This window comes from Talaromyces proteolyticus, assembly GCF_021365285.1.
Source record: "Talaromyces proteolyticus strain PMI_201 chromosome Unknown BGW36scaffold_3, whole genome shotgun sequence".
NCBI classification, from domain to species: Eukaryota; Fungi; Ascomycota; class Eurotiomycetes; order Eurotiales; family Trichocomaceae; genus Talaromyces; species Talaromyces proteolyticus.
Genome location: NW_025764279.1, coordinates 2,151,791 through 2,173,477, shown reverse-complemented (window position 1 = coordinate 2,173,477; position 21,687 = coordinate 2,151,791). Strand labels below are relative to the sequence as shown.

Genomic DNA, 21,687 nt, shown 5'->3' with positions numbered 1-21,687 from the left:
GTTTTGATTTCTTGCTGTTGGATCAATGCTGGCGTTATATAGACTACAACGGTATCTGAGAAGAGAGACTCAACCCTTACAGTTTCGTCCCGGATTTCATTTCTTGCACATGAATCTGACTTTATCTAGTGACAACTTGAACAAATCATTATCGTGACACAATTTGCAGAGATGACTTCGCAAAACGTCGTGGACTCTGCAGCATTGCCGCCGGCGGGAACGCCTCAGCGTCCTCGTCCTCAAAAGCCTAATTACAGACATATACATCGTTTTCCTCTGCCTGTTGCTGCTCATCCTCTTCCTCCTCTAATTCCTCATAATCCACTATCTATTATAAGCGTGCTATTCTCGTATCTCACATACCTAGTTTCCCCTCCTAAAAAAGAGGTCTATTCTGCCTATTTTGACTCGGCTACATCATCTGTGCATGTCACCGATGAGCAGGCAATGAGGGCGTTGTGGGAGATGGGATTTTTTGGAAAAGGAACGCTCAGCAGAAGTGAGCCCAGCTGGCATGAGCGAGAGAAGAAAAGAAGGGGACTCTCTGGCGAGAAAACGAGCGAAGAAGCTACGCGAAAGCGAAGGGCAGAACGCCGTGAGATGAAACTCGAAAGGGCTAGAAAAGAACAAGAAGCAATCTTGCAACAGCTAAAAGCGGAAGCAGCTAAAAGCAATGCTTTGGCCAATGGCACCGATGGCATCGCGAATGGTTCCATCAACGGATCTGCTCATCAGGAGGCCTCCCTATCAACAAGTGTGGGTCTGACAGATGGAACTGAGAATGACAACTCCGATGATAAAGGTACCAAAACGGTCCGCTTCTCACCGATCGTTGAGAAGAAAGTAATTCCTGAGTCGGATTACCAGCAGTCGAATAAAATAGAGGAGGAGACTTTTGCTAGTCAGGAACACCTGCAACTATCAAATGAAGAGACCTTCTTCCTCGCGTACAGCTTGGGAGCTGTTGAAGTGTTTGATCAGAACACACAGTCTGTGATGCCGACGACATCCCTTCTCAGGCTTTTCGCGCAACATTCTACGTTTCCGCCCAACCCAAACACAGAAGATGCCCTCGAACCAGATAACAAGTTCCTAGTGTCATATGTTGCCTATCATCACTTTCGGTCCCTCGGTTGGGTGGTGCGATCCGGCGTCAAATTCGGTGTCGACTATTTACTCTACAACCGGGGACCCGTGTTTGCACATGCTGAGTTTGCATTGCTGATTTTGCCATCATACGAGGACCCTTATTGGAAGGCTACGCCAGAGCGCAGGGCACAAACTGTCAAAAAAGAATCTCGTAGTTGGTGGTGGTTGCACGGGGTCAACCGCGTCCAAGCACATGTCAAGAAAACGCTTGTGCTATGCTATGTCGACATCCCCCCTCCTTCGGAGTCATTCTCGACAGACAATATCGGAGAGATCCTGCGTCGCTACAAGGTTCGAGAGATGCTCCTGCGGCGCTGGATTCCAAATCGCAGTCGAGATTGAGACTGATATTGGATAACCTGCCAGTGGGAACCTGTAAGATGATATGTATGATGACTAGATGATTTAAGATACCCAGGAACATGATTACTTCATTTACCTTTTTTTTTTTTTTTTTTTTTTTTTTTTCGCTTCGATTATTTCATATATTTTCACCGGTAAATTTACGAGGATGACCGTATAATATAACCCTGACACGCTATTCCAAAAGCAGGAAGATGGCTTCCCCACTTCAATGTCCCAGCACGCGTTGACTCTCGCGTCAAGGCGGATCCCCGCGATTCGCTGCACACTCTGCAAAGACCTGTTTTAGAGATTATTTTTGTGACCACAGCTGCGCAATTACTCACATATATTGCAATGCCCCTTCTTAGCTAGACTCGGGATGGACTCGCAGCCAGACAGTCTCGACATAGCGAAGCTGAAGCGTTTCGCGCTAGGCATCGATGTATGCGCTTCCAGTGGCGTCGGGATCCCTGATAAACGCGCTAAAACTAACAATATAACGCTTTTAGGAAGCTGATGTGTCGCAAGCATTTCTCGGCGAGCTTGATTCTCAATCTGCATCCCTGCAACCACACTCTCTCGTCGCTGGACAGAAATCGTGCGGGCACAGCTCAGTGTCTTCTGTCCACCACATCCCGTCATCTAACGCTGCTTCCTCGGCATCCGTCCTCTCTGTCCATGTTATTTCGACCCCAACCCATGATGTGCACGAGGCTACCCAGCGCCATACACGGTCAGAAGAGTTTATAATCAATAATAGTTCCGAATTGGCTCTTGCCAAAATGAGTTCCGGCGATACTGGTCCCGGCGACACTCAGCCGATATCTCAGACTGTATTCGAAGACATCCTCTCGCGCAGCAAGTTACTCGCAACTTCTCCAGAGAGCAGCCATATCGACGTGGACCTGCGTGATGCCAATCATGAACCCTTGCACATGACTATGCAAGAGGGCGATCCAGGTCATATTGACCTCCTTTCAGGCTTTGGGGAAAGCAATCCTGCAGCAATCCATCATAGCTCGGGCAGCGATGGCTTGAGCTCAAAGGACGGAGAATCATCGCCTGCCCATGACCAAGCCAATTTATTCAGCGACTCACAACAACACTTTTTGACAACTCCAGTGACGGTGGGGAAATTGCAAAAGAACGTTTCGGATTTGGCAACAGCGACCCCGTCTCTACCTCGCAACCCGCTCGCTGCCGACTTGGGGTCGAGTGGAGGAATAATGGCACTCAGTCAGGTTTTCAAAGCTACGCAGGCTCCTTCCTCTCCGTTCGTTAATGGCCTTCCATCCGGCCCGCTTTCCGACCGTCCTTCTCCCAATTTCCCTATCCAAGCTCGCCCTATGGAAACATATGCCTCCTCCCCTTTCCGCACGCCACGGTCAAATCTGCATCGCACCCATACCGATCCTTACAGTTACGTTTCAATGGATGAGTCACAAAAGAAGCGTGACAAGGTAATTGAAAATAGAAGGACCCGCTCCGTTGAGGACATGGATTTAGAAGATCAGAGTGACGAGGAGTTCTATAAGGAACCAAGCTTCGTTCGGCAGCAGCAACGACAGAAAAAGATTGATGAGGAAATCAGTGCGCGTCTCTCAGGGATTACTCGAAGTAGCCCTCGAAGACTTGTCAACCAGTCCCCTACCAAATTATCCAAATTCACCACTTCGGATCCAGTCTCGGAAATTGGAGGCGATGCTCAAGGCATCAGCGAAGAGGAAACGGAGCAAGAGGATAATGTCGTGACATCCACCAGCCAGATACGGCAGCCTATATCTTCTTCGGAAGAGGACAAGGAGAACTTTGTGGGCCCTATTGCTACAGCGCCTGTCACAACGTCTCTTGCTCACGACCGTCTATCACAAGCTTTGGATTTGTACAAAGATCCCCTCAAACACGATGTACCACTTCAGGAAGAAGATACTCCCTTACAAGAGCACGATTTCCCCCCTTTGGAACAAATAATCAATGTGCGAGACTCTCAACCATCCCCGAGTCAACAAGAGTTTAGATATCACAAAGATGTACACGTGTCTTCCCAAAATGAGGTCGATAGGGTGCGTTCCTCTCCCGTGGAGTCTTCACCACCGAGAAAACGACAACGCCGTCAGCATAGTCTAGGTCAAACTCCTGATGTATCTCCTGTCAAAAAATCCGCTCAAAGGCGTTCACGCTCACCTTCGTCCATTCCTTCAGGTGTCCGCTCTCCGCAACATCAACCGCCGCCGACTGTGCCTCTTTCATCAGCACAAAATGCCAGTGCTGCAGAAAAATCTTCCTCTATGCCTTCGTTAGTTGCCAACACCCCAGTCAATAAGATGACCAATAACGACACAGTCCCTGAAACTGTCCTCGAGTCAAGTCTGAATGTGCCTCGACAGTTTCCTCCACAAACAAACCTAGTTAATCCCATCGTTACTATAGATGAACAAGAACAAGAAGACGACGATCTGCCAACTCCTCATCATCAACGAAACTGGGACAAAATTGCCCCTGGGCCTTCACCTGATGGAACACCGAGAGCATTGGGTAATATTTCGCGGGGCGAAAAGCTACTTACTAGCTCAAGTCCAATGAAGGGGAGAATCAAGAGCTTATCTGAACTATCAGCCGAACACTCTTCGCCTCATGCACCTGACGATGAAATAGATTTTAATATGTGGAGTACGGGAGATAAAGAATTCTCGGAGGTTGTTGAAGTGTTCAACCGTCGTACGCCAATTAAAAAACGAGGAGTTAATGAGGACAAAACACCTCGGCCGTCCACACCTTTGCGAACTCTGTCTCCTCACTCTGCGGTTCGAAAAATAGACTTTGGTCATGCGACGCAGCAGTCAGTTGACCGTCAAGAACCCGAAGATTCAGATATTCCAGAACCATCCTACACGCCTACTGTTCCCCGACGGCAACGAGGTCGACCATCACGGCGTACCGAGAACATATGGGAAATCGAAGATTCGCCCCGGAAACTTAATACTACGAGCTCTCAATTGTCAAATAGCCGGTTCAGAAGGAAGACTCCGGGGATTCCTGCTACAGTGAATGCTCCAGACAACGAGAGCTCTCAGAGCTCCTTACCATCGGAAAATTCAGCCCCAATACAGACTGAACGTCAGACACGAGAGACATCTATCTCTACAAGTGTTGTGCATCTCCCGGGAACAGACTTACCATCTGAAGATGTGGCACCCGAACAAACACCACAGCCGGAGGAACCCGTAATAGCTCCAAATCAAGTACTAGCTTCCTGGAATGGTCCCAAGCGTGCTTATTACCCTGCAACATTCCTTGGTTCGTGTGGTCAACAACGCTGCATCGTGAAATTCCCAGACAGCGCTCCAGTAGAAGTCGCTCTTGGTTCTATTAAGAAGCTACAACTGCGAATTGGAGACTCCGTGAAGGTTGAATGGCAGGGTGTTCCAAAAGTTACTCACATAGTTCGAGGGTTTACCAACAAGTTTCAAGCTGAAGACCTCACAAAGGAGGACGCCTATGGAGCTCTCCCGGTAACTGATGTTCATGGGTACTCGAAGATCAGACTTTGCGCAAAGGAACGCAAAAGTCTTCCAGGTGGCGGTCAAGTGGAATCTGATCAGACCATCGAAGTTCCCATTTCCAGTATCTACTTGGACAACATCCTGTGGAATCGGCTAAAAGGTCATGCTTTTACCGTTGACCCGAAGAAAGACCCGGTTCCAACTATCACACAGACCCCAACTGGTGGTGTAGCAAAGGCAGCGTCTTCGGGGTGTAAACCACCTGGGACGCACCTTATTTTAAAGACAGGGCTCTTTACAGGGATGGTATTTGCTGTTTCTTTTGTTGGCCAGGATGCAGCTAAACTGCGAGTCACCAAGTTAATATCAGAAAATGGTGGCCGTATTTTGCAAGATGGATTTGAAGAACTCTTTCAATTTCCTCTTAGTGTGCCTGACGCCATGCCCTCCAAGGCCTTGTCCCAAGCTTCAAATACCGAGGCATTACAGTTTCACCTTAAGCCCGAACATGAGAATATTGGTTTTGCCTGTTTGGTAGCCGATGGCCATTCTCGTCGAGCTAAATATATGCAAGCGTTAGCTCTGAACGTTCCCTGTCTTTCCGGTAGATGGGTTGAAGACTGCGTTCGTAAGAAGCGGATTTTGAGCTGGGAATATTACTTGCTTCCAGCCGGTGAATCAATGTACCTTCACGGTGCCATCAAGTCAAGAACCCTTGAACCAACGCCTGCAGAACACTCACACTTTTCGGAAACTATTGCCAAACGCCCAAAACTTCTTGACGGACAGTCTGTGCTGCTAGTCATGGGACGTGGAAAAGCCGAAGAAAAACGCAAACCATACATTTTCCTTACATATGCTCTCGGCCCAGAACGTGTTGAGCGTGTTCTAGATCTAAAAACCGCAAAGGCAACTCTTGACCAACAGGTTACTAGCCGATGGGACTGGGTTTACGTTGATGACCGCGAAGAAGCTGCTGCAAAGAAGATGATTACTGACTATCAAAATATCTCCAACTTTAGCAAAAAGAGGAAACGGTCATCCATGTTCATACAGTCTCCTCGCGACCAGACAGCGAGTTTAGACAAGACAGAACGAATTCTGACCAATGACTTTATCTGTCAGAGCTTGATATTAGGGAAAGTATATGAGGAGACTTGATCTGTTTGATGTGTGGAAGATCAATGTTCGGTCAATCTGTTATAGCACAGAAGTTACCCTTTTTCATTCGCTTCGCAACTATATTTCCTATACTTGTTTTTTTTGCTTTGAAAAGATACCCATCTGTCATACATTGCTATCAATGTTGAGAGGTACATGCTCATCTCGTTGAATGAATGTCTGAAATAAATAGAGTCTGATTCTAGAATTTCAGAGTGTACAGTACTGTAAGGATTTTCGAATGTAGACATGTGAGCATAATTTGACATCGTGTGCAATCATCTAAAACCGAAATTCTCAATGGTAGATCGGGCTTATGAAGACAGTTTGCTTTGTTGGGAAGCAATATACGGAGTGATATGTAAGTTTAAGTCAACATTTTTGAATTGGTGATAAATATCGAAAACTAGTGTACTTATGTCCTGGGACTAGACGATCATGATGATATATATGTAATGTATATTTCAAAGTAAATTTCTAGAAGCAAGAAAAAAGCAGTGAGGAATTTGACTCCTGATTCGGTCCTAATTATACATGTACAATACAGAAGATCAAATAAAACGCCCGATCGAAGAAAAATACCGGTCCGTATGGGAGCTCTATCTGCCTTTGCCCTTCTTAGAAGACTTCTTCTTGCCCTTCAAACTCTTCATTTGCGCAGCGCGTTGAGCACGAGCCTGTCTCTTCCTCCAGGCCATCCATCGATTCTCTCGATCAAACTCTTTCGCAGTAATTCCCGCCTTCTCTGCTGCCCGGCCAATCTGCCAATTGGCTTCACGATACATGTATCCAGGGCGCAATGGCAGGTTGGCCTTGGCGTTGGGAATATCTTCCCCGGCGGCAGCACCCTCAACAGCTGTCACATCCTCACCAAACATATCAACATCCAACTCAACCCCAACTGGTTCAACGCGTGGCACAGCAATCCTATTCAAACGGCGTCTTGTAGGCGCATTGCGCGGCGTAGGCAATTTCCCTTCCCGCTCAAAGCAGACACCGATATACCTTCGTTTCGGGTGCAGTTCGGGATCGAGGTAATATTTCACGTAGCCGGATTCAGTAGCATAGATCGTGTGGTCTCGACCCATCGCGCAGTTCTCACCGGGAAACCATTTTGTGCCTCTTTGTCGAAAGATGATGTTTCCGGGCACGACGTATTGCTCGCCGCTCTTTTTGGCGCCGAGGCGTTTGCCGGGCGAGTCCTTAGAGCCCGAGTTCGCGCGGCCTTGGGCCTGGTGGGAGGCGTATCGGACTTGGAGAGAAGATAGAAGAGGGGAGGAGCGAGAGAGCGGGTGAGAGGAGGCGGTAGTCCTTGTTATGGCGGAGAAGAAGGAGGGTGTGGTTGGAGGAGGAGCGATGCGAGCGGAGGATTTGGAGATGAGTGAGGGATTAATCGAACGCTCTAGCGTCCGAAAGGACGCTCGCAACATGAGCCGCATTGATTATGGCTGCTCTGAAAGCGCGCCAATGGTCGATTGGTGCGCTCTGAATGTGTTATGGACAACTTTGGTTTTGGGGATAGCGGAAGAAGTTGTTTTCCCCGATTGTTAGAATATTCGGCACTAACCATTTTGGGGATAGTCTCGAAATTCCCAAAATATACTATCAACAGCGCCAAAACACTGCGTGAGAACAAATAATAGTGTAAATTAATATATCTATATATCTATATAGGTAAATTGATATCTAATTTTGATTTATCCGACCCTATCTCATGTCGACTCCTTAGCGATATTGTGGCTAGAATAAACATTCGATAGGATTAGACTAGATTCGCCCCTATAAATATATACAGTAGCTCGAGTTGTAACTTTCGTTAACAGACTCTCCCTTGAATGTAATAACTTTTTATTTCAAGCCTGACCTGAACAAATGAGACGCAGGGGCTTAGTTAGGATGCCGCTAAGCACCTCTCAACACCTTATAAATCGAAGATGATGACCATCAACATAAGTACGCCTTCTGCGTTCGATTAAGATCACCTGGAGGAGTCCAAATTTGCTGAATTCGCGATCAGTATCGCCAATTCATACGAAACTATCGATACATATTCTCAAACGACAACGTTCAGAGCAATCCTACCCTGGAAAGTCTTGGGATTGGCTTTGGTGGGGAAGCTGTGGTAGAAGTGGCGAGTACATAATAGTTGTTCCTTAATGACCGTTATAAGTTATGTAGTCGGTTCAAGCTGATTTTCAGTGATTATTGGGGAAAGAAAATGGAAACAAAACCCATCCATCCCTGTAATATCGATTCAGAAAATAGCACACCCTTGGTTAGGACCTTTACTGTCATTGAGTGCCCGCCATATTGTCCACCCATTTCGAGGAATACAATTATTATGTATATCAGAGTATAAATCCAGGCCTCCACTTGAAATGTCGGCTGAAACACTCAGATTTTCCATTTCTAGCGTGTCCCAGATATTTTGGAGAATATAGAGAGCTTGCCGGTGGATAGCAAACCCAGAGAGCCTGAGAATACCCCGTAGCTTTCTTCTCACTATGTTTTGCTGTTCGGCATAAATGCATTCAAAGCCGACTATAAGCAGTGGCCATAATACCCTGGATGACCAGTCGATATTTTCCATATCCTCGAGAGCTCGGGAAACAAGATTTTGGACACGATAATGGCTAGATGGAAGTTCGGGGGAAAGGATTCGTTGGCAGTAGATAAGGGACGCATGCCGAAATAGTTCTGATATAGCCACGATCTTTGATTCTATCGCGTTTGAATTTCTGGTCGTCGATGATGTGTCCGAATGCGGAGAGCAAGTCCCTGGGGATAATGATGAAAGATTATTGCAACCAGCTGATATTCTGTCCCACGATTCAATCCGGGAGCGGGCCTCTTCTAATAAAACACCGCCAAAGTCGGTGTGGTATTGTTCATCGTTGAGAAAAGAACGAAGCTGGGAGAGCCTGGCAATCTCTTGAAACAGCAACCCATCACAGCCAGTGGTGTTGTCAAGGGTCCAGTCTCCACCTCCTTGGCAGGCAATCGCGAGGTATGGGTTCGAAAAAGTACCCGGACGACTGTTAATCATTGAGGTCAAGGTATCAATCCATGTGAACATTTGTATACAAAAATATGTCACATGAGAACTGTCTGCTCTTCCTCGCTGCCGTAATTCTAATAGCTTGCGAGCTGCCGAGAGTTGTGATTGAAGATTGCTCACACCCGTTTTGCATAAATGATAGAGAACAAGAAGAAGAAAAGCGACTACTATATCGTCTTTATATCGATGCCTAACGTCCGCCAATTGTTCATTGAGGCATTGGACAGCTCGGGTCCTGTGCATTAAATCTTCGGGGCCTCTAGCGTCTTCACCAGGTACGAGCTCTCCCTTCAGACTTTGGGAAGACGTTGGAGATGCCAAATCAACCTCGGCTTGTTGTTGGATGTGGGAGGCGGCTATCGCAGCTATTGCGCGTTGGAGCATTTCACTTTCATAAGCCATACACAAAATAAACGACTGGAAGGGATTCGGTATATGGTCGAACTGAACCAGATTTGACGCTATTCTCTGGGAAAAGTAGTTGACCAAATAACGGACTCGTGGCGTACTGCCGGGCCACGTCTGAATAAGTGTCTGTGATATCGAAGTGGTCAAGGGTGGCATCATTCCAGCATTTTCGGGGCAATGCTGGAGGCTATGGTTTTCATTGGGAGAAAAAAGTGGGGAGCTGTTTTTCCAGGTTTCTTTGATGTCAGTAGTCATTCGTTCTGAATTTCCACATGAGCCCTGAGAGTAGTCAGAAAACATCAGATCTCGGGTATGGTCATGTTCCGGGTGAATGTCTCCGAGTGAATAAGGAAGTAGAGTTCCAACAACTGGGGTTTCAGCCTCGCTCTCAGTATAGCTTTCGAGGAAATAAGAGGTCGATTGAATATCTTGCTCTGAAAATGACTCGGTTGACAAGTTTGACTGATCGTTGTCCCACTGGAATGAATTCGCAGTTCGTACCAGGCCCGATAGATTTGGTCCGTGAAGTTGGCCCTCAATGTGACCATGATTTTCGGAGGAAGGAGATGGATTATTCTGGGGGACAGGACATGTCTGACCCCGCAATTTACCTCGACTAGCGATACCTACACCCCATGTTAAAGAAACCTGGTACCCTGGACATTGATTGCAGTCGGCAAGGCATTGCGAGCAGTACGGCCGTTGGCGGTCGCATTGAAGTCGTTGCTTAGTGCATGCAAAGCAGTCATGACCCGCCCTGCCAGTGCTCAATCTTCGATGTGTTGGACTAGTGGATATTCCCTTTGCCATTATAAGTAATTTGAGGGCCTCATTCCGGGATTTTATACCGATTTACCCGTTAAACCTGATGGATACATTTACAGAAATTGTCAGTTCGTCTTTTTAAAGGGACCTTTCCTTACTATAAAGAAGGACATCAGGATATGATTAAAAGCGGGGGATGTTATAGTTAACCAATAACATTTGGAACAGTGATCGGCCAGGTTAAGATAATGATCTTTCAGCAATCAAGATTTAAGCTATCAAATTAGTTGCGAAATTGTGTCCCAAAAAGGGAGGTACGGCTTCTCCTCTGTTACTGGCCAAAAGTGTTGGTATTATCCTGTTCTCCATTGAGAATGACGTTGATCATTGTCTGTCTGGTGATGGCTTACGGCTACGTCGGACGTTTCTCAGCCATTCGTAATTGAAATTAAACAAGGGTTAATGTAGCTAGTCATATCGAGACACAAGAAATCCACCCAACAAGTATAGAGTTTAAGTTTCCCGATCAATGTATAGATAAGAACCATGAGATTCCATTTTCCGCGGAAAGCTGGCTAGTGTTACTTCCAGTCTTTTCAAGAAAAGCACGTTTCTATTTAGTCAAATATAAGCGTCTCGGTTTTGTCACCAATGACGTTAGAGATAGATTCGTATTGTTTAAACTCTTGGGCCAGGTATCCCCACAAGTTTAGGTCGTCCCTTATTTTATTGTTATTATTATAATCAAGTTTAACGACCTTGCCCGGCTTTTAAACTAGGAAGGCCTGGGCCCTAGGGGGGGTCTTTAGATGCCGAAGCCCTAATTCCACACGCCCCTGCCTCGAACTGGTGCCAAAACCTGCCAAACACACTTACGCGTTTCTCGCCTCAAGCCGCTTAGTTATTTGTGCCGGGCGATTTAGGGGCCTTATATCAAGATACTGGCAGTAGCTGAAGCTATTAGGGAAAGAGAATTCGTGGAGAGAGAATTGCTATTGATCCCTCTTGGCGGCAATCATATGAAGCAGCATCAATTCTAATACTAGGGGCTAGAAGCGACAACAGCTAGTAAGCCTAGACTAGCGCCCCTAACATCGCTTGGCGTTTAGAAGGTCGCCTCTCGGGAAACAGTAGACAATTTCTACAAGTCTATCCAATGATAGATCCGATCAATCCTTGACGATCTCGCTATCCACTTCGTCGTCTATGGTACTGGTCGGTAATTGTTGTCGGTAGTTGTTGATATTCGACTGTAAAGGATGATTCTGTCTCGACCACAATAACACGAATGCGGGGTCTTCATAATTACTAGACACTCCCTGCCCCTAATAACAGACTAGAACATCTATTCTAGCTCGATATGGAAGGTAGGCTTGCCTGATATTAATGGAGTTTAATTATCTTAACAGTCATTTCGTGCCAAGAATGGGGACCCCAGATGTCAGCCCGGTTGTTGAGATAAAATATCCTCCACTCGTTCATTAGCTGACTTCTTGTTAGGAGAAGTGATATTGCTGAAAGATGTTCAGATATGATGCCAACTTGAATAGACACGGTTAGGATTTCCTGGTCATTTTTATCGTTTTCCATCTTTAGAACAGCCCAATCACTGCACGACGATCTAGTATAGGCCGCATTAAGCAGTGCCTGGCGCTAGAATAGTGAAACGATCCGCGACCCTAAATTAAGCAAAGCAAGTTTCCCGCGGGAAAGACTCCATCGATCGTAAGTGCGTTATTTTCTAGAATCAAGGCACATGTACAGAGATGGTTAGAATGGATGGACACTAAGAATTTAGTGGACTGTATTGTCCATACTATCCCAAATTCGGTTCTTGCATGAATCGAATGACAAAAGTATGATGACTGCGAATGAATAGCGGGATCCGGCAAAGGCCACGCTGTAGATTGTCCTCTCAAGCCCAGGAAGGTGGTACTTGGTCCTTGGCTGTATAAAGCAGATGCTTATCAGTCAGTGCAGTTTGAAATAAAGTGTTGTGAAAACTCACGTAATGATACCTTCCGTTTCTAGACAATAATGGCTCTGTAGAATGATAACTGCCGGGTGGATCTATCTTAGGGAGTATGTGAAACAGGGCTAAAGCTGGAGAGCTTTTGTTAATTATAGATATCGAGACCAATCCTTATCGATGTGTATATAAAAATTCTGAGAGCAAGCAGTGTCTCAAGTCAGTAGCACACAGCATCGTATTATTTCATTGAATCAACTTATCAGAATTAGGGTGTGATTCGACAATTACCTTGAAAATGTCCTCCATCAAGGCGCTTGCGAGCATTCTGCTCTTTGTCAGTGCTTGTCTCGCCTCGCCAATTGCGCAAAAATTCATTTCGTTCGATTTCGTGGCTCTCGCCCATCAAACATAACATTTAGCCCAGAGAACAGTGATACCCTATCATTCTGCAACTGGCTGACGCCATCCTGAAGTCATCTGATGTTACCAGTGTAACCGGGACGTTCATAATTCCGAACCCGAAAGTCCCGTCTGGGGGTAATTCATCAACTTCATACTGTGGCTGTACCCCGGCTGGAATCGATGGCGACAGCGATGTTTGGCCTAATGGCGGACTTCTCTAGGCCGGAGTAACTTGGTGCATCCAGGGTAATACCCCTTCATTCTATGCATGGTACGAAAGGTTCCCAGCCCAGGATTCGATAACCTTTGACGGCTACGACATAGAAGCTGGCGATGAAATCAAAGTCACTGTAACTGCGACGAGCACCAGTACCGGCATCAGTACTTGAAAACTTGACCTAGGGAACCAGCATTAAGCATACTTAGTAGTAACGAATCGCAGTTGTCTGTACTGTCGGTGGTGAGTGGAAGGATTGCCCTCAGTAGGTCTTTTTTTGATTTCAGAAAATTGACTTCCTATTTTACCAGTGATGATCAAAGGAATGATTCCATATACCATATACGATACCAACCAATATCTATCTATGTAAGCTAAGACAGTTGCAACCTATCATTTGGCAAATACAAAAAGTCTAAAGTTGGCAAGCATCGTTACGGTGCTGCATCTAATTTAGTAAGGATTGTTAGAGCTACTAACACTTATAATAAAGTGTTAGCAACAACATATCTACTGCTAAACTAATAAGACTATTTCTAAATACAAAAAGTTTAAGTTTGGCAAGGATCGTTAGAGTCCTAAAGGTCAAGACAATCGATCAACCTGCATCTTCTAGCACACACCGTTGCTGTGGTATTCAAAGAACTCATCTAGTCAAGCTACACCAGATTCATTGTCTGAAACAGATTCCATATAAGAGTCAGATCCACCAGTTCGCTTTGCATAAGTAAGGTAATTCTATCGGAGAAAAACTCCCAATTCAATGTCATCTAAAGCATAGATGTCCTATTCCTGACTTCGCCTCAAAATTTTCAAGACTCGATGAAAATTATTGCGATCAGAGATTTCGCAAGCCGTTCACAGCCGGAATAGCTCACAAATGCGAGCTGCTCATCTTCGCCGGGAACCCGTCGGCCCTTTTCATCCTGGGACATCGCTCCACGAATGACGCCAGCGCGCTGGTGGCCTGGTGGAACTTTCAGGTCGCTATGTGGCAAGCCCCTCCAATGTTTGACGAGCAGTAGCCACTCGTCGCTGGTGGGCTGCCAGACAGTCAGGTCGCGTAAATCCGGGTCTCGAAACACCATGATGGCCCCACAACTACCGGCGTACATTTTCGCCGTGATAAAATCAGACGTAACGTATATGCCCGGTCCGAACTCATCGTCGCCATTGTTGCTTTGGATGATGGGGATGAAGAAAGACAGGGAGAGCTCAAGAGCTTGGAGGCTCAACCCCCGGAAAAAAACATTCTTCTTTGTCAGTTCATCTGGGAGGGAGTCTTGCACCATTGAATACATTTTCTGAGGCTTCTGGTTTTTGACTTTGAGCATGGTGATCTTGGACGGAAACGACGCAGGCCGGCACCAAGGGTAAATATCCTCTAATGGATGCGAGGAGGGAGTAGTCGTTACTGCAGCTGGAGCTGCCCAGATGGGGAAAGAAAACTCATGATCGATTGGCCGATACTCCCAATCATCATATTTTTCCATGATGTGTTTAGGTATCTGAGCCTCATAAAGCCCAAGAATGAAAGACCCCGGGCTAGTGCCATTAGGGATAACCGCAATGTGATCTATCAAGGTGCATGCGGGGTCGTCGACCGCATCCAGGATGTCGAAAAATCGAATTAGACAAAGGATGCTTCTCAATGACCCGACCATATCTGTCGCGAGCTGCTGTTAGCACGAAGCATTCCTTCTGGAAGAATTATACTTACAGCAATGTTTACCATCTTCGACTATATCCGCCATCTCTTCGGTCATGGGCCCAGGGAATCCGTACGAAGACATCCAAATTGGTTCAAAAGTGTCCGGATGCAGTATGGATGGGTCCCGTGGCCATCGTGGTAGCACAGCCTCCTCTTCTGGCTCACATTCTGCTGATGATGGTTGTATTTCGGTGATCTCAGGCGGAATTTTAATTGTGAGTGGTCCCTGCACGCCCTCTAATGTAGGAGGCTCAGGAAGCTCGGGGAGCCGATCAAAAAGATAGCCATCCCGACTTTCACGTAGTAAGATTATTACCTCTTCCATGTGACTTCTCACAGTATGAAGTTCTCCATGGATAACAGCTGCTGCTTCCCTGATACTTCGCATGTGAGTAGCATGCCTCCTTGCAACTTTTCTCGGCGTCTTCATTCTCCTAATGATCTCCTTAAGGTTGCAGAAATCTAACGCCACTTCCAAAAAGTCGGACGTCATCTCACTCTCATTGATAAATGATTTCCACCCAAACCACAGGTCACTTAACGCCTCATGTAGTTCTGTGTAGTCAAAACAGCTCGTAGCGCCAGTCTCTTCGAATATGCCTCGTGCCTCTTGTATCTTGGAAATAACACGATAGATGATGCTCTTTACAACAGAGCGCAGCTCGAGAAACCAGATCACAGCCTGGTCTTGATCTTTCCACTCAGGGGCCCTCAAGGATTGGGCCTCGATTGGCCGAACAGGCTTGCTAGGCGATGTCTCAGAAGGACTGGCTGGGGGAAGAACGACGAGTGTGTGCTTCTCTGGTGGAGATATGGATAGGGAGTGAGGGTCAGCCATGTTTCGACTTTGTTTTGGGGGGGGTGGGGATGGGATTCAATCAAGATGAAGGTAGGACATCTTCGAGGTGAGAAAAGAAGCTAGGTCAGGGACGGGGGAGAGACAGAGATAGAAGGAAAGAGGAAGAATTTGTGAGCCCAAGCGAAGCTGGTGCCTGCTGTGACAATGTCATTGACGAGATGACTAATCCATCCCATCATACTTCGCATTCTAATTCACCATAAAGGGAGGCTAGCACACCAGTATGTTATTCTAGTTTACATAGTCCTTATAAAAGTACTTTCTAAATTTACAATTCACATTCTAATCCTAAATACAGAGAGTCCGGTATCCATAGTTAGTAGCTGATTATTGGTATTAACACTGCGCCTGATGCTAGAAGTTCCTAGAAGCTGCACCCTGGGGTGTAAAAATAATTATATTAATTCTTTAAGTCAATTATAGATTTAGAAGTCTTTAGACTGTAGAAATTAGATAGAAGTATGTATAGTTGTTAAAGAATCCATTATATCTACATAGTTAGGGATCTTGTCGATTGAATCGAAATGGTCGATCAACTCTGTCAATCTGATCCCAAGGGTCTACCGTCACTGTTGACACTACGCAGACCACGCCTACTACATCTACTCCCAAGCCGGCCATTGAGTCGAAGCGCCGTCGAGGTCGTTCAAGAAACCCCGAAAGCACCACTACCACAATCCACACCTCGTCTTCAGCGCATCTAAACAACTCTCTACTTACTATGCCACTGTTAACGACGAGGACATCGTCTTTTTTTCTGAATGGGGCACAGTCTGGAATATACAGACGTCACGCATACTGTGGATACTATCCACAATTAGTCTAGATAGTCTTGGCAGACTATTAAAAAAATTAATAATCTAGAAGATAGTAGGATTTATGTTATATTAGCTTTACTAAATCTTTGCGGAAGAGAGTCTCTAAATCTTGATATTTATAAGTAATACATATCATATGTGTTCTCAAGTGCTGGGTTTGGATTTTGAGCAGCTACTGGTTTTAATACTATCTTTTTCTGGATTTTGTAAGAAACAGGCAATTTCAAAGGTGGAAAATGGCTTGGTCTAATTGTAGCTCAGGTCTGATGTTGGAGAAGCATGAGATAATACCAACGTAATTGACTTGAATATTGATGATTGAATTAGCAATAAATCTGGTCAACGTAGGATGGACCTGATCTGTCATTTTGATATTCGGTTGCTTAAACTTCCATGTCACTTAAATACATGTATTGATGCATATATCAAAAGAGATCATGGCGGGACCTTTGAAGAGTAATGAGTGCTGCTCGCGCTATGTGCATTTAACCTAGATAGTCTTTCAAACAGAGACACCAATATAGCTAGCCTGTCGGAAGGATGAAAAATAATTCCTTATACTATTCAAACAGATCACACAATCACGGAGCCATACGCATAGCAGACTCTTTTGTCTGGCTTGATCTACAATCTCACCTGATCGACCCGCTACTGCTCGTGCCGCTCACCACCTTGAAAATAACTCAGCTCCCCCGAGATAATCGTATCCTGGTCATACGTGATGCCCGGAGAAGGTGAGATGCCCGCAGGAGGTGGGATGCCCGCCAACACTTTGAAATTAAACTTGAATTCTGCCACCCTCTGCCAGGCGTAGGAAACATCGAGTCGCAGCTGTTGCAGGTACGGTTGCGGCACCTGGCCTTCCGCATCCTGAGGTTCTCTAGTGGCGACAAGCGCTCCAAATGATACTGACTCTGCCGAAAGCTCGGCGTATGCATTGGTGATTTGCGAGGGGATGTTTTCTGGAATACTCACTGTTTGCCCTGGAATTAGAGTTGCCAAGTTGATTGCAGTTCCCGGGCTTCTCGTAGCAGGGCTTATATCCGTCCATACTTCGTAATACGGCTGCAGGATTCGCTCCTTGGAAATGTCGTACGCTGTGAACAACCGGATTTATTATTGTTAATTTCCAATCGCGTCAGTTCATCACGAGGACTTCTCTTACAAGACCACAATTGACCCCGGACACTGCCTACTCCGCCGATGGCACGCATCCAGGAGTATGTCATCAAGAACACCGGCATCTTGTCATCGACCTTGCCGAAATTACCCGCCGCCTCGATGTCCACGCGAATAGAGGCCAGCCTCGGGCTCGCCGGGTCTGTCGTTGTGTTGAAACTGAGAACCACTTGCTGCAGACTGAGTCCTTGGAAGGTATCTCCGGGTCCGAAAAAATCGCGAACTGGGAGATTCGAAGCAACTACTCCTTCCAGCCATTTGAGTACATCGTCCAGATTACCATCGCTCTGCTGGCTCGGTTTCAAAATAAAAGTCATTCCGGACTCGCTGAAGTCGATTCCCATGGTCATTTGGAGCGGAGCAGCCATTTTCGTATTCGACACGGTGCAGGTCGCTTGCAATGAGACAGTGCCCTGATCAACTCCGACCAATTCATCATCGGCTGTCTGGCCCTCTGTCATGATTTTCCTGCAGATGGCGGCGAATTCAATAAACTCCAAACCGGGCACTTGGTTCTGGAGAAGGCCCTCGAATGCATTTTTGGCATCAAGCTGGTACTGCAATCGAAGGATAGTCTGGGAATCGAGTTCAGGATTGAACCACAGGGCATTGCGGCGGCCTTCGTAAGTTGAGCTGCTGATAGTCGCAGTCAGTGCCGTTAGAGAGGAAGGAAGATTTTCCAGCAGTTCTTCCTGACCGACATAGTTGAAAAGATCTTCTACTTTTGCCGTGAGATTCGATGACGGCTCGATAAGACCACTGTAAAGCAGCACACTCGACGTAACCAAAGCGCCTGGCGGATCTACTAGGCCTGCTGCCTCACTGCCGAACGCCGACTCCAGGGCTTCTGCGGACGACTCGAACACCAACGCTTGTCCCCCGGGACCTGCGACATTGAACTGAAAGCTCTGCAATGCCTCATCCGGTTCAAGTTCTGGGTCAACCATGGCGGATACCTGGCCGTTTTCGCCGAAATTGCCCACCCATTTCACCCATTCATCCGAAGCATCACATGGTGTGTATTCATCAGCCTCTGGCGTTTCTTGTAGGATAATTACTTTGTTTTTCAAACGAGATACAAAGTCGTCAATTGGAAGGTCTTTTTTGAGAATTAATTTGTTGGTGCCGCCGCTCTGCCCGGCATCGCTGGAGTAGATATAATACTTCTGATCCGACATCCTCAGAGAGTCTTGGGACTGGTAGGCACGACTAAGTTATTTTTCGTTGCTCACTGAAATGGAGGGGCGATTTTAATGGCAATCGGAACACTGTGGCCAGTTTCGACATTCAATTTAGAAAAGTCCGTATCTTTACCCACCAGAGTACAAGAAAAATGAAAGCAACGGAACAGGGAGACAGGTAAGAGCGTGGAAGGATTGAAGACGCCTGGTGCGTGGCACTAACTGTGACAGAAGTCATATGTGGCTAGACAAATTGGGTCGCAGTAATTGCAGAACCGTTGCATGCATACTTGTATGATTGAAATACCGATACGGCCGTAGTCGTCACGTACGTACGGCATTTGTAATTACAACTGACAGGGCAGGGTTCATGCAACACAATTCCTAGCGAGCCACTTGCTCCAAGCCAACCGACACGCAGCATGCAGCATGCAGTAACACTGCACCTTCACTCTCCAGACGCAAGAAAAAGAAACAAAAAATCAGCGGAAATGACTCATAGTCCTGTGATCGCCATGACAACTTTTTCGTCAGGCCCTGGTGACGCGATTGAGACGCTTCACCTGAAGACCAGACACACCTTGGGTCCCAATCGTCCGCAGGATCTCATTCTTAATAGTAGGACTCTCAATATGCCAGACGTCAGATTCGATCTGGTTCCAGAGGTAGTACTTGCTCTGGGACTCGATAAGGTACATGCAGTTGCCTGACTGTCGGGTGCTGCATAGAATCGGCGTTGGATTTGCCAGGCCATACGCAGCGGCCATGGTTCGAGCGGGACTTTCGGGATCGCTCCAGTACTCCGAGTCCAAATCCAATTCCTCGGGGTCATCGGTCCATTCAGAGGTGACCTGCTCTGTTTAAGTATGAAAAGACACTGCATCTAGAGACGGACTCACTGGGTTGGGATTCATGATGCACTGTAGATTGTGCGAGTATGGAGTGGGAAAACCCTTTCTGTTTCTCGTTTTTCAGAAATAGGTGAAAATGAGGGAAGCCTGAAAAATTAGACGAGAGAAGCAGGAGGAGCTGAAGTGCATGCCGGGAAGGACAAAAGAAAATGATGAGCCATTTGTAATATACATATGTAACAGGAATGTGATACGCAATACATGGACGATACATATGTACACTGCATCAATACAGGAAGCTCCACAGGGCACTGCATTGACATTGTGTACTACGCCAGTTGAAAAATTAAGGCCGTTAAGCATGATGAACTGGTGCAAGGAGCAGACAGAGTGACTCGGCATGGTTCATTGCAGCTTGACCGACCTACTGCAGCCGACCTCCTCTCCCTGATTCATTCCGTCCATGCTTGCATCGAGATTAAAACCCTCTACGAAGCAACTGCTGTTATACATGAGAGTCTTTCGTTTACAATTCACAGCAAAAGATCGGTAAAAATGCCTCCCAATAAGCCTAAGCAGCCAATAAAAGCGTTCAACAATACGCTCGACATGGTCGATGCTTACACGTGGAATATCGATGCTGTAAGCCTCATGTATGCTATGACAGAGTGTGAAACATATTAATCCTAGCGAGGTTGAAGATCTACGACTGGATAGGCGAGGTTGCTGACGACCCGGCCAAGTTTGGAGCTCCCGAGAAGGGAGACGACCTGGAAGCGAAGAAAGCCCATCTTGAAAAGATCAAAAAACAGATCATCAAACTGGGGTAGGGTCTAAGCCAAGCTTCCCTCGGTGACTCACTGACAAGATATGATTACACGCAGTGTCCCAGCACCTCGATGGAAAGGCGGCGAAGAGTATCAAGATGCGCAATTGACGCCGAACCAGCATATTCGGCGTCGGCTCAATACTAACAACGTGCCACCGCCGCCAGAGTACACTTATATAGAGCCTCCAATAGAAAAGTCACCCTTTGAGGTAAACGGTTCCGAAAGCCAGAAGAAGAACGGAAATGGGGCGGCTGTACTATTCCCATCTATGCTTTTCTGGAACCCGTGTGATTTGATGGGACTGTTTCTATCGACAATCGGACTCGCCCCCGCGGCGGCCAACAAGGAGCAGTTCTATGTTCCACTGTTAGCTATGTTTGGTCTTTGGTGTGCGAAAATAAGCCCGCCCGTTTGGAAAGATGGAAACTCTAGGAACCACGGCAACTATTTCCCGGCAGTGGTGCAATGCACATGGGGAAAGGCTCAAGGTGTTCCCGGCGCACGGGATGACTTCTTCCTCGGAGCCTCATACTCGGGCATTTCATTAGCAGGCCCCTGGTCTCCTACGCAATATTTTTGGGATCGAGTTGTCAGATACGAGCGGTTTAAACTCGTGCCTATTCAGTCGCTGAAATTTGACGACAGCCCTGCTCGAGGGAACGGTAGCGGAACGGCAGACGTTCCGGGCCACCGCTTCGGCAATTGTGCAGAGACATATCCCTTTACGAATATGATGAGGTATTCCAAGCACCTTCCCAGAATCATCTCCTAATATAGGCAGACCTGTCTGCTCCCGAAGTCTGATAGATTGGCTGACTTGCCCTGGCAGAGACCCGAGTCATAACCTCCAGGGAATAGCTATCAATAGCAGATATACATCCTACCCAGCGCCCGAAAAGAAAATCAAAGACAACATTGTGGATCCGTGTTTTAATTGTCAGGATTGGATCCTGCGCTGTCGAGGGACGGTAAACAATTTTGCGAAGGCAGGTACAGTGAAAAAGCTGTGGGTGCCACCCCCAGCGATGTTTTAGGAGCAACTATAGAGGGAGAATTCATTGCCGGGAAGAACCATCCGCGGGAATATACCGTATGAAGCGAAGTCATAACTTTGTCTTTTTGTCTTACATGCTTAGGCCATAATTTTTCTTTTTTTTTGCTCTCCGTAAACAATAATGGTCGTGCACTACAGTATCTATTATTGTCGTCTACATGTATACTTGCCCGCTTAAAATCTGCACAGGCTAACGGATTAGGACGTACTGATAACTGAACAAA

General features: G+C 46.6%; 8 protein-coding genes across 8 annotated transcripts; 3 read left to right on the top strand and 5 right to left on the bottom strand.

Moving 5' to 3' along the window:
• Positions 1–44: 44 nt before the first annotated feature.
• BGW36DRAFT_372547 (uncharacterized protein) lies at positions 45–1,589 on the top strand. Its single transcript, XM_046215494.1, has one exon. The coding sequence runs from the start codon at positions 172–174 to the stop codon at positions 1,489–1,491; it is 1,320 nt and encodes a 439-aa protein (XP_046075675.1). The 5' UTR covers positions 45–171; the 3' UTR covers positions 1,492–1,589.
• Positions 1,590–2,046: 457 nt separating this feature from the next.
• BGW36DRAFT_372546 (uncharacterized protein) lies at positions 2,047–6,425 on the top strand. Its single transcript, XM_046215493.1, has one exon. The coding sequence runs from the start codon at positions 2,277–2,279 to the stop codon at positions 6,156–6,158; it is 3,882 nt and encodes a 1,293-aa protein (XP_046075674.1). The 5' UTR covers positions 2,047–2,276; the 3' UTR covers positions 6,159–6,425.
• Positions 6,426–6,597: 172 nt separating this feature from the next.
• BGW36DRAFT_372545 (ribosomal L27 protein-domain-containing protein) lies at positions 6,598–7,657 on the bottom strand. The gene has a single exon (XM_046215492.1). It carries the CDS (start codon positions 7,595–7,597, stop codon positions 6,758–6,760), a length of 840 nt encoding a protein of 279 aa, XP_046075673.1. The 5' UTR covers positions 7,598–7,657; the 3' UTR covers positions 6,598–6,757.
• Positions 7,658–8,412: 755 nt separating this feature from the next.
• Positions 8,413–10,434, bottom strand: BGW36DRAFT_424576 (fungal-specific transcription factor domain-containing protein; the record flags this gene model as incomplete). The annotated part of the gene is made up of 1 exon (XM_046219991.1): positions 8,413–10,434. One exon carries the CDS (start codon positions 10,432–10,434, stop codon positions 8,413–8,415), a length of 2,022 nt encoding a protein of 673 aa, XP_046075672.1.
• A 3,358-nt stretch (positions 10,435–13,792) lies between these two features.
• Positions 13,793–15,529, bottom strand: BGW36DRAFT_356422 (uncharacterized protein; the record flags this gene model as incomplete). The annotated part of the gene is made up of 2 exons (XM_046213768.1): positions 13,793–14,646; positions 14,701–15,529. 2 exons carry the CDS (start codon positions 15,527–15,529, stop codon positions 13,793–13,795), a joined length of 1,683 nt encoding a protein of 560 aa, XP_046075671.1.
• Positions 15,530–17,016: 1,487 nt separating this feature from the next.
• BGW36DRAFT_424574 (uncharacterized protein) lies at positions 17,017–18,725 on the bottom strand (the record flags this gene model as incomplete). The annotated part of the gene is made up of 2 exons (XM_046219990.1): positions 17,017–17,465; positions 17,534–18,725. The coding sequence occupies 2 exons, from the start codon at positions 18,723–18,725 to the stop codon at positions 17,017–17,019; spliced, it is 1,641 nt and encodes a 546-aa protein (XP_046075670.1).
• A 533-nt stretch (positions 18,726–19,258) lies between these two features.
• On the bottom strand, positions 19,259–19,642 carry BGW36DRAFT_424573 (uncharacterized protein; the record flags this gene model as incomplete). The annotated part of the gene is made up of 2 exons (XM_046219989.1): positions 19,259–19,579; positions 19,628–19,642. The coding sequence occupies 2 exons, from the start codon at positions 19,640–19,642 to the stop codon at positions 19,259–19,261; spliced, it is 336 nt and encodes a 111-aa protein (XP_046075669.1).
• A 301-nt stretch (positions 19,643–19,943) lies between these two features.
• Positions 19,944–21,627, top strand: BGW36DRAFT_405100 (uncharacterized protein). The gene is made up of 4 exons (XM_046218954.1): positions 19,944–20,221; positions 20,281–20,405; positions 20,464–21,147; positions 21,239–21,627. Exons 1-4 carry the CDS (start codon positions 20,135–20,137, stop codon positions 21,441–21,443), a joined length of 1,101 nt encoding a protein of 366 aa, XP_046075668.1. The 5' UTR covers positions 19,944–20,134; the 3' UTR covers positions 21,444–21,627.
• Positions 21,628–21,687: the final 60 nt, after the last annotated feature.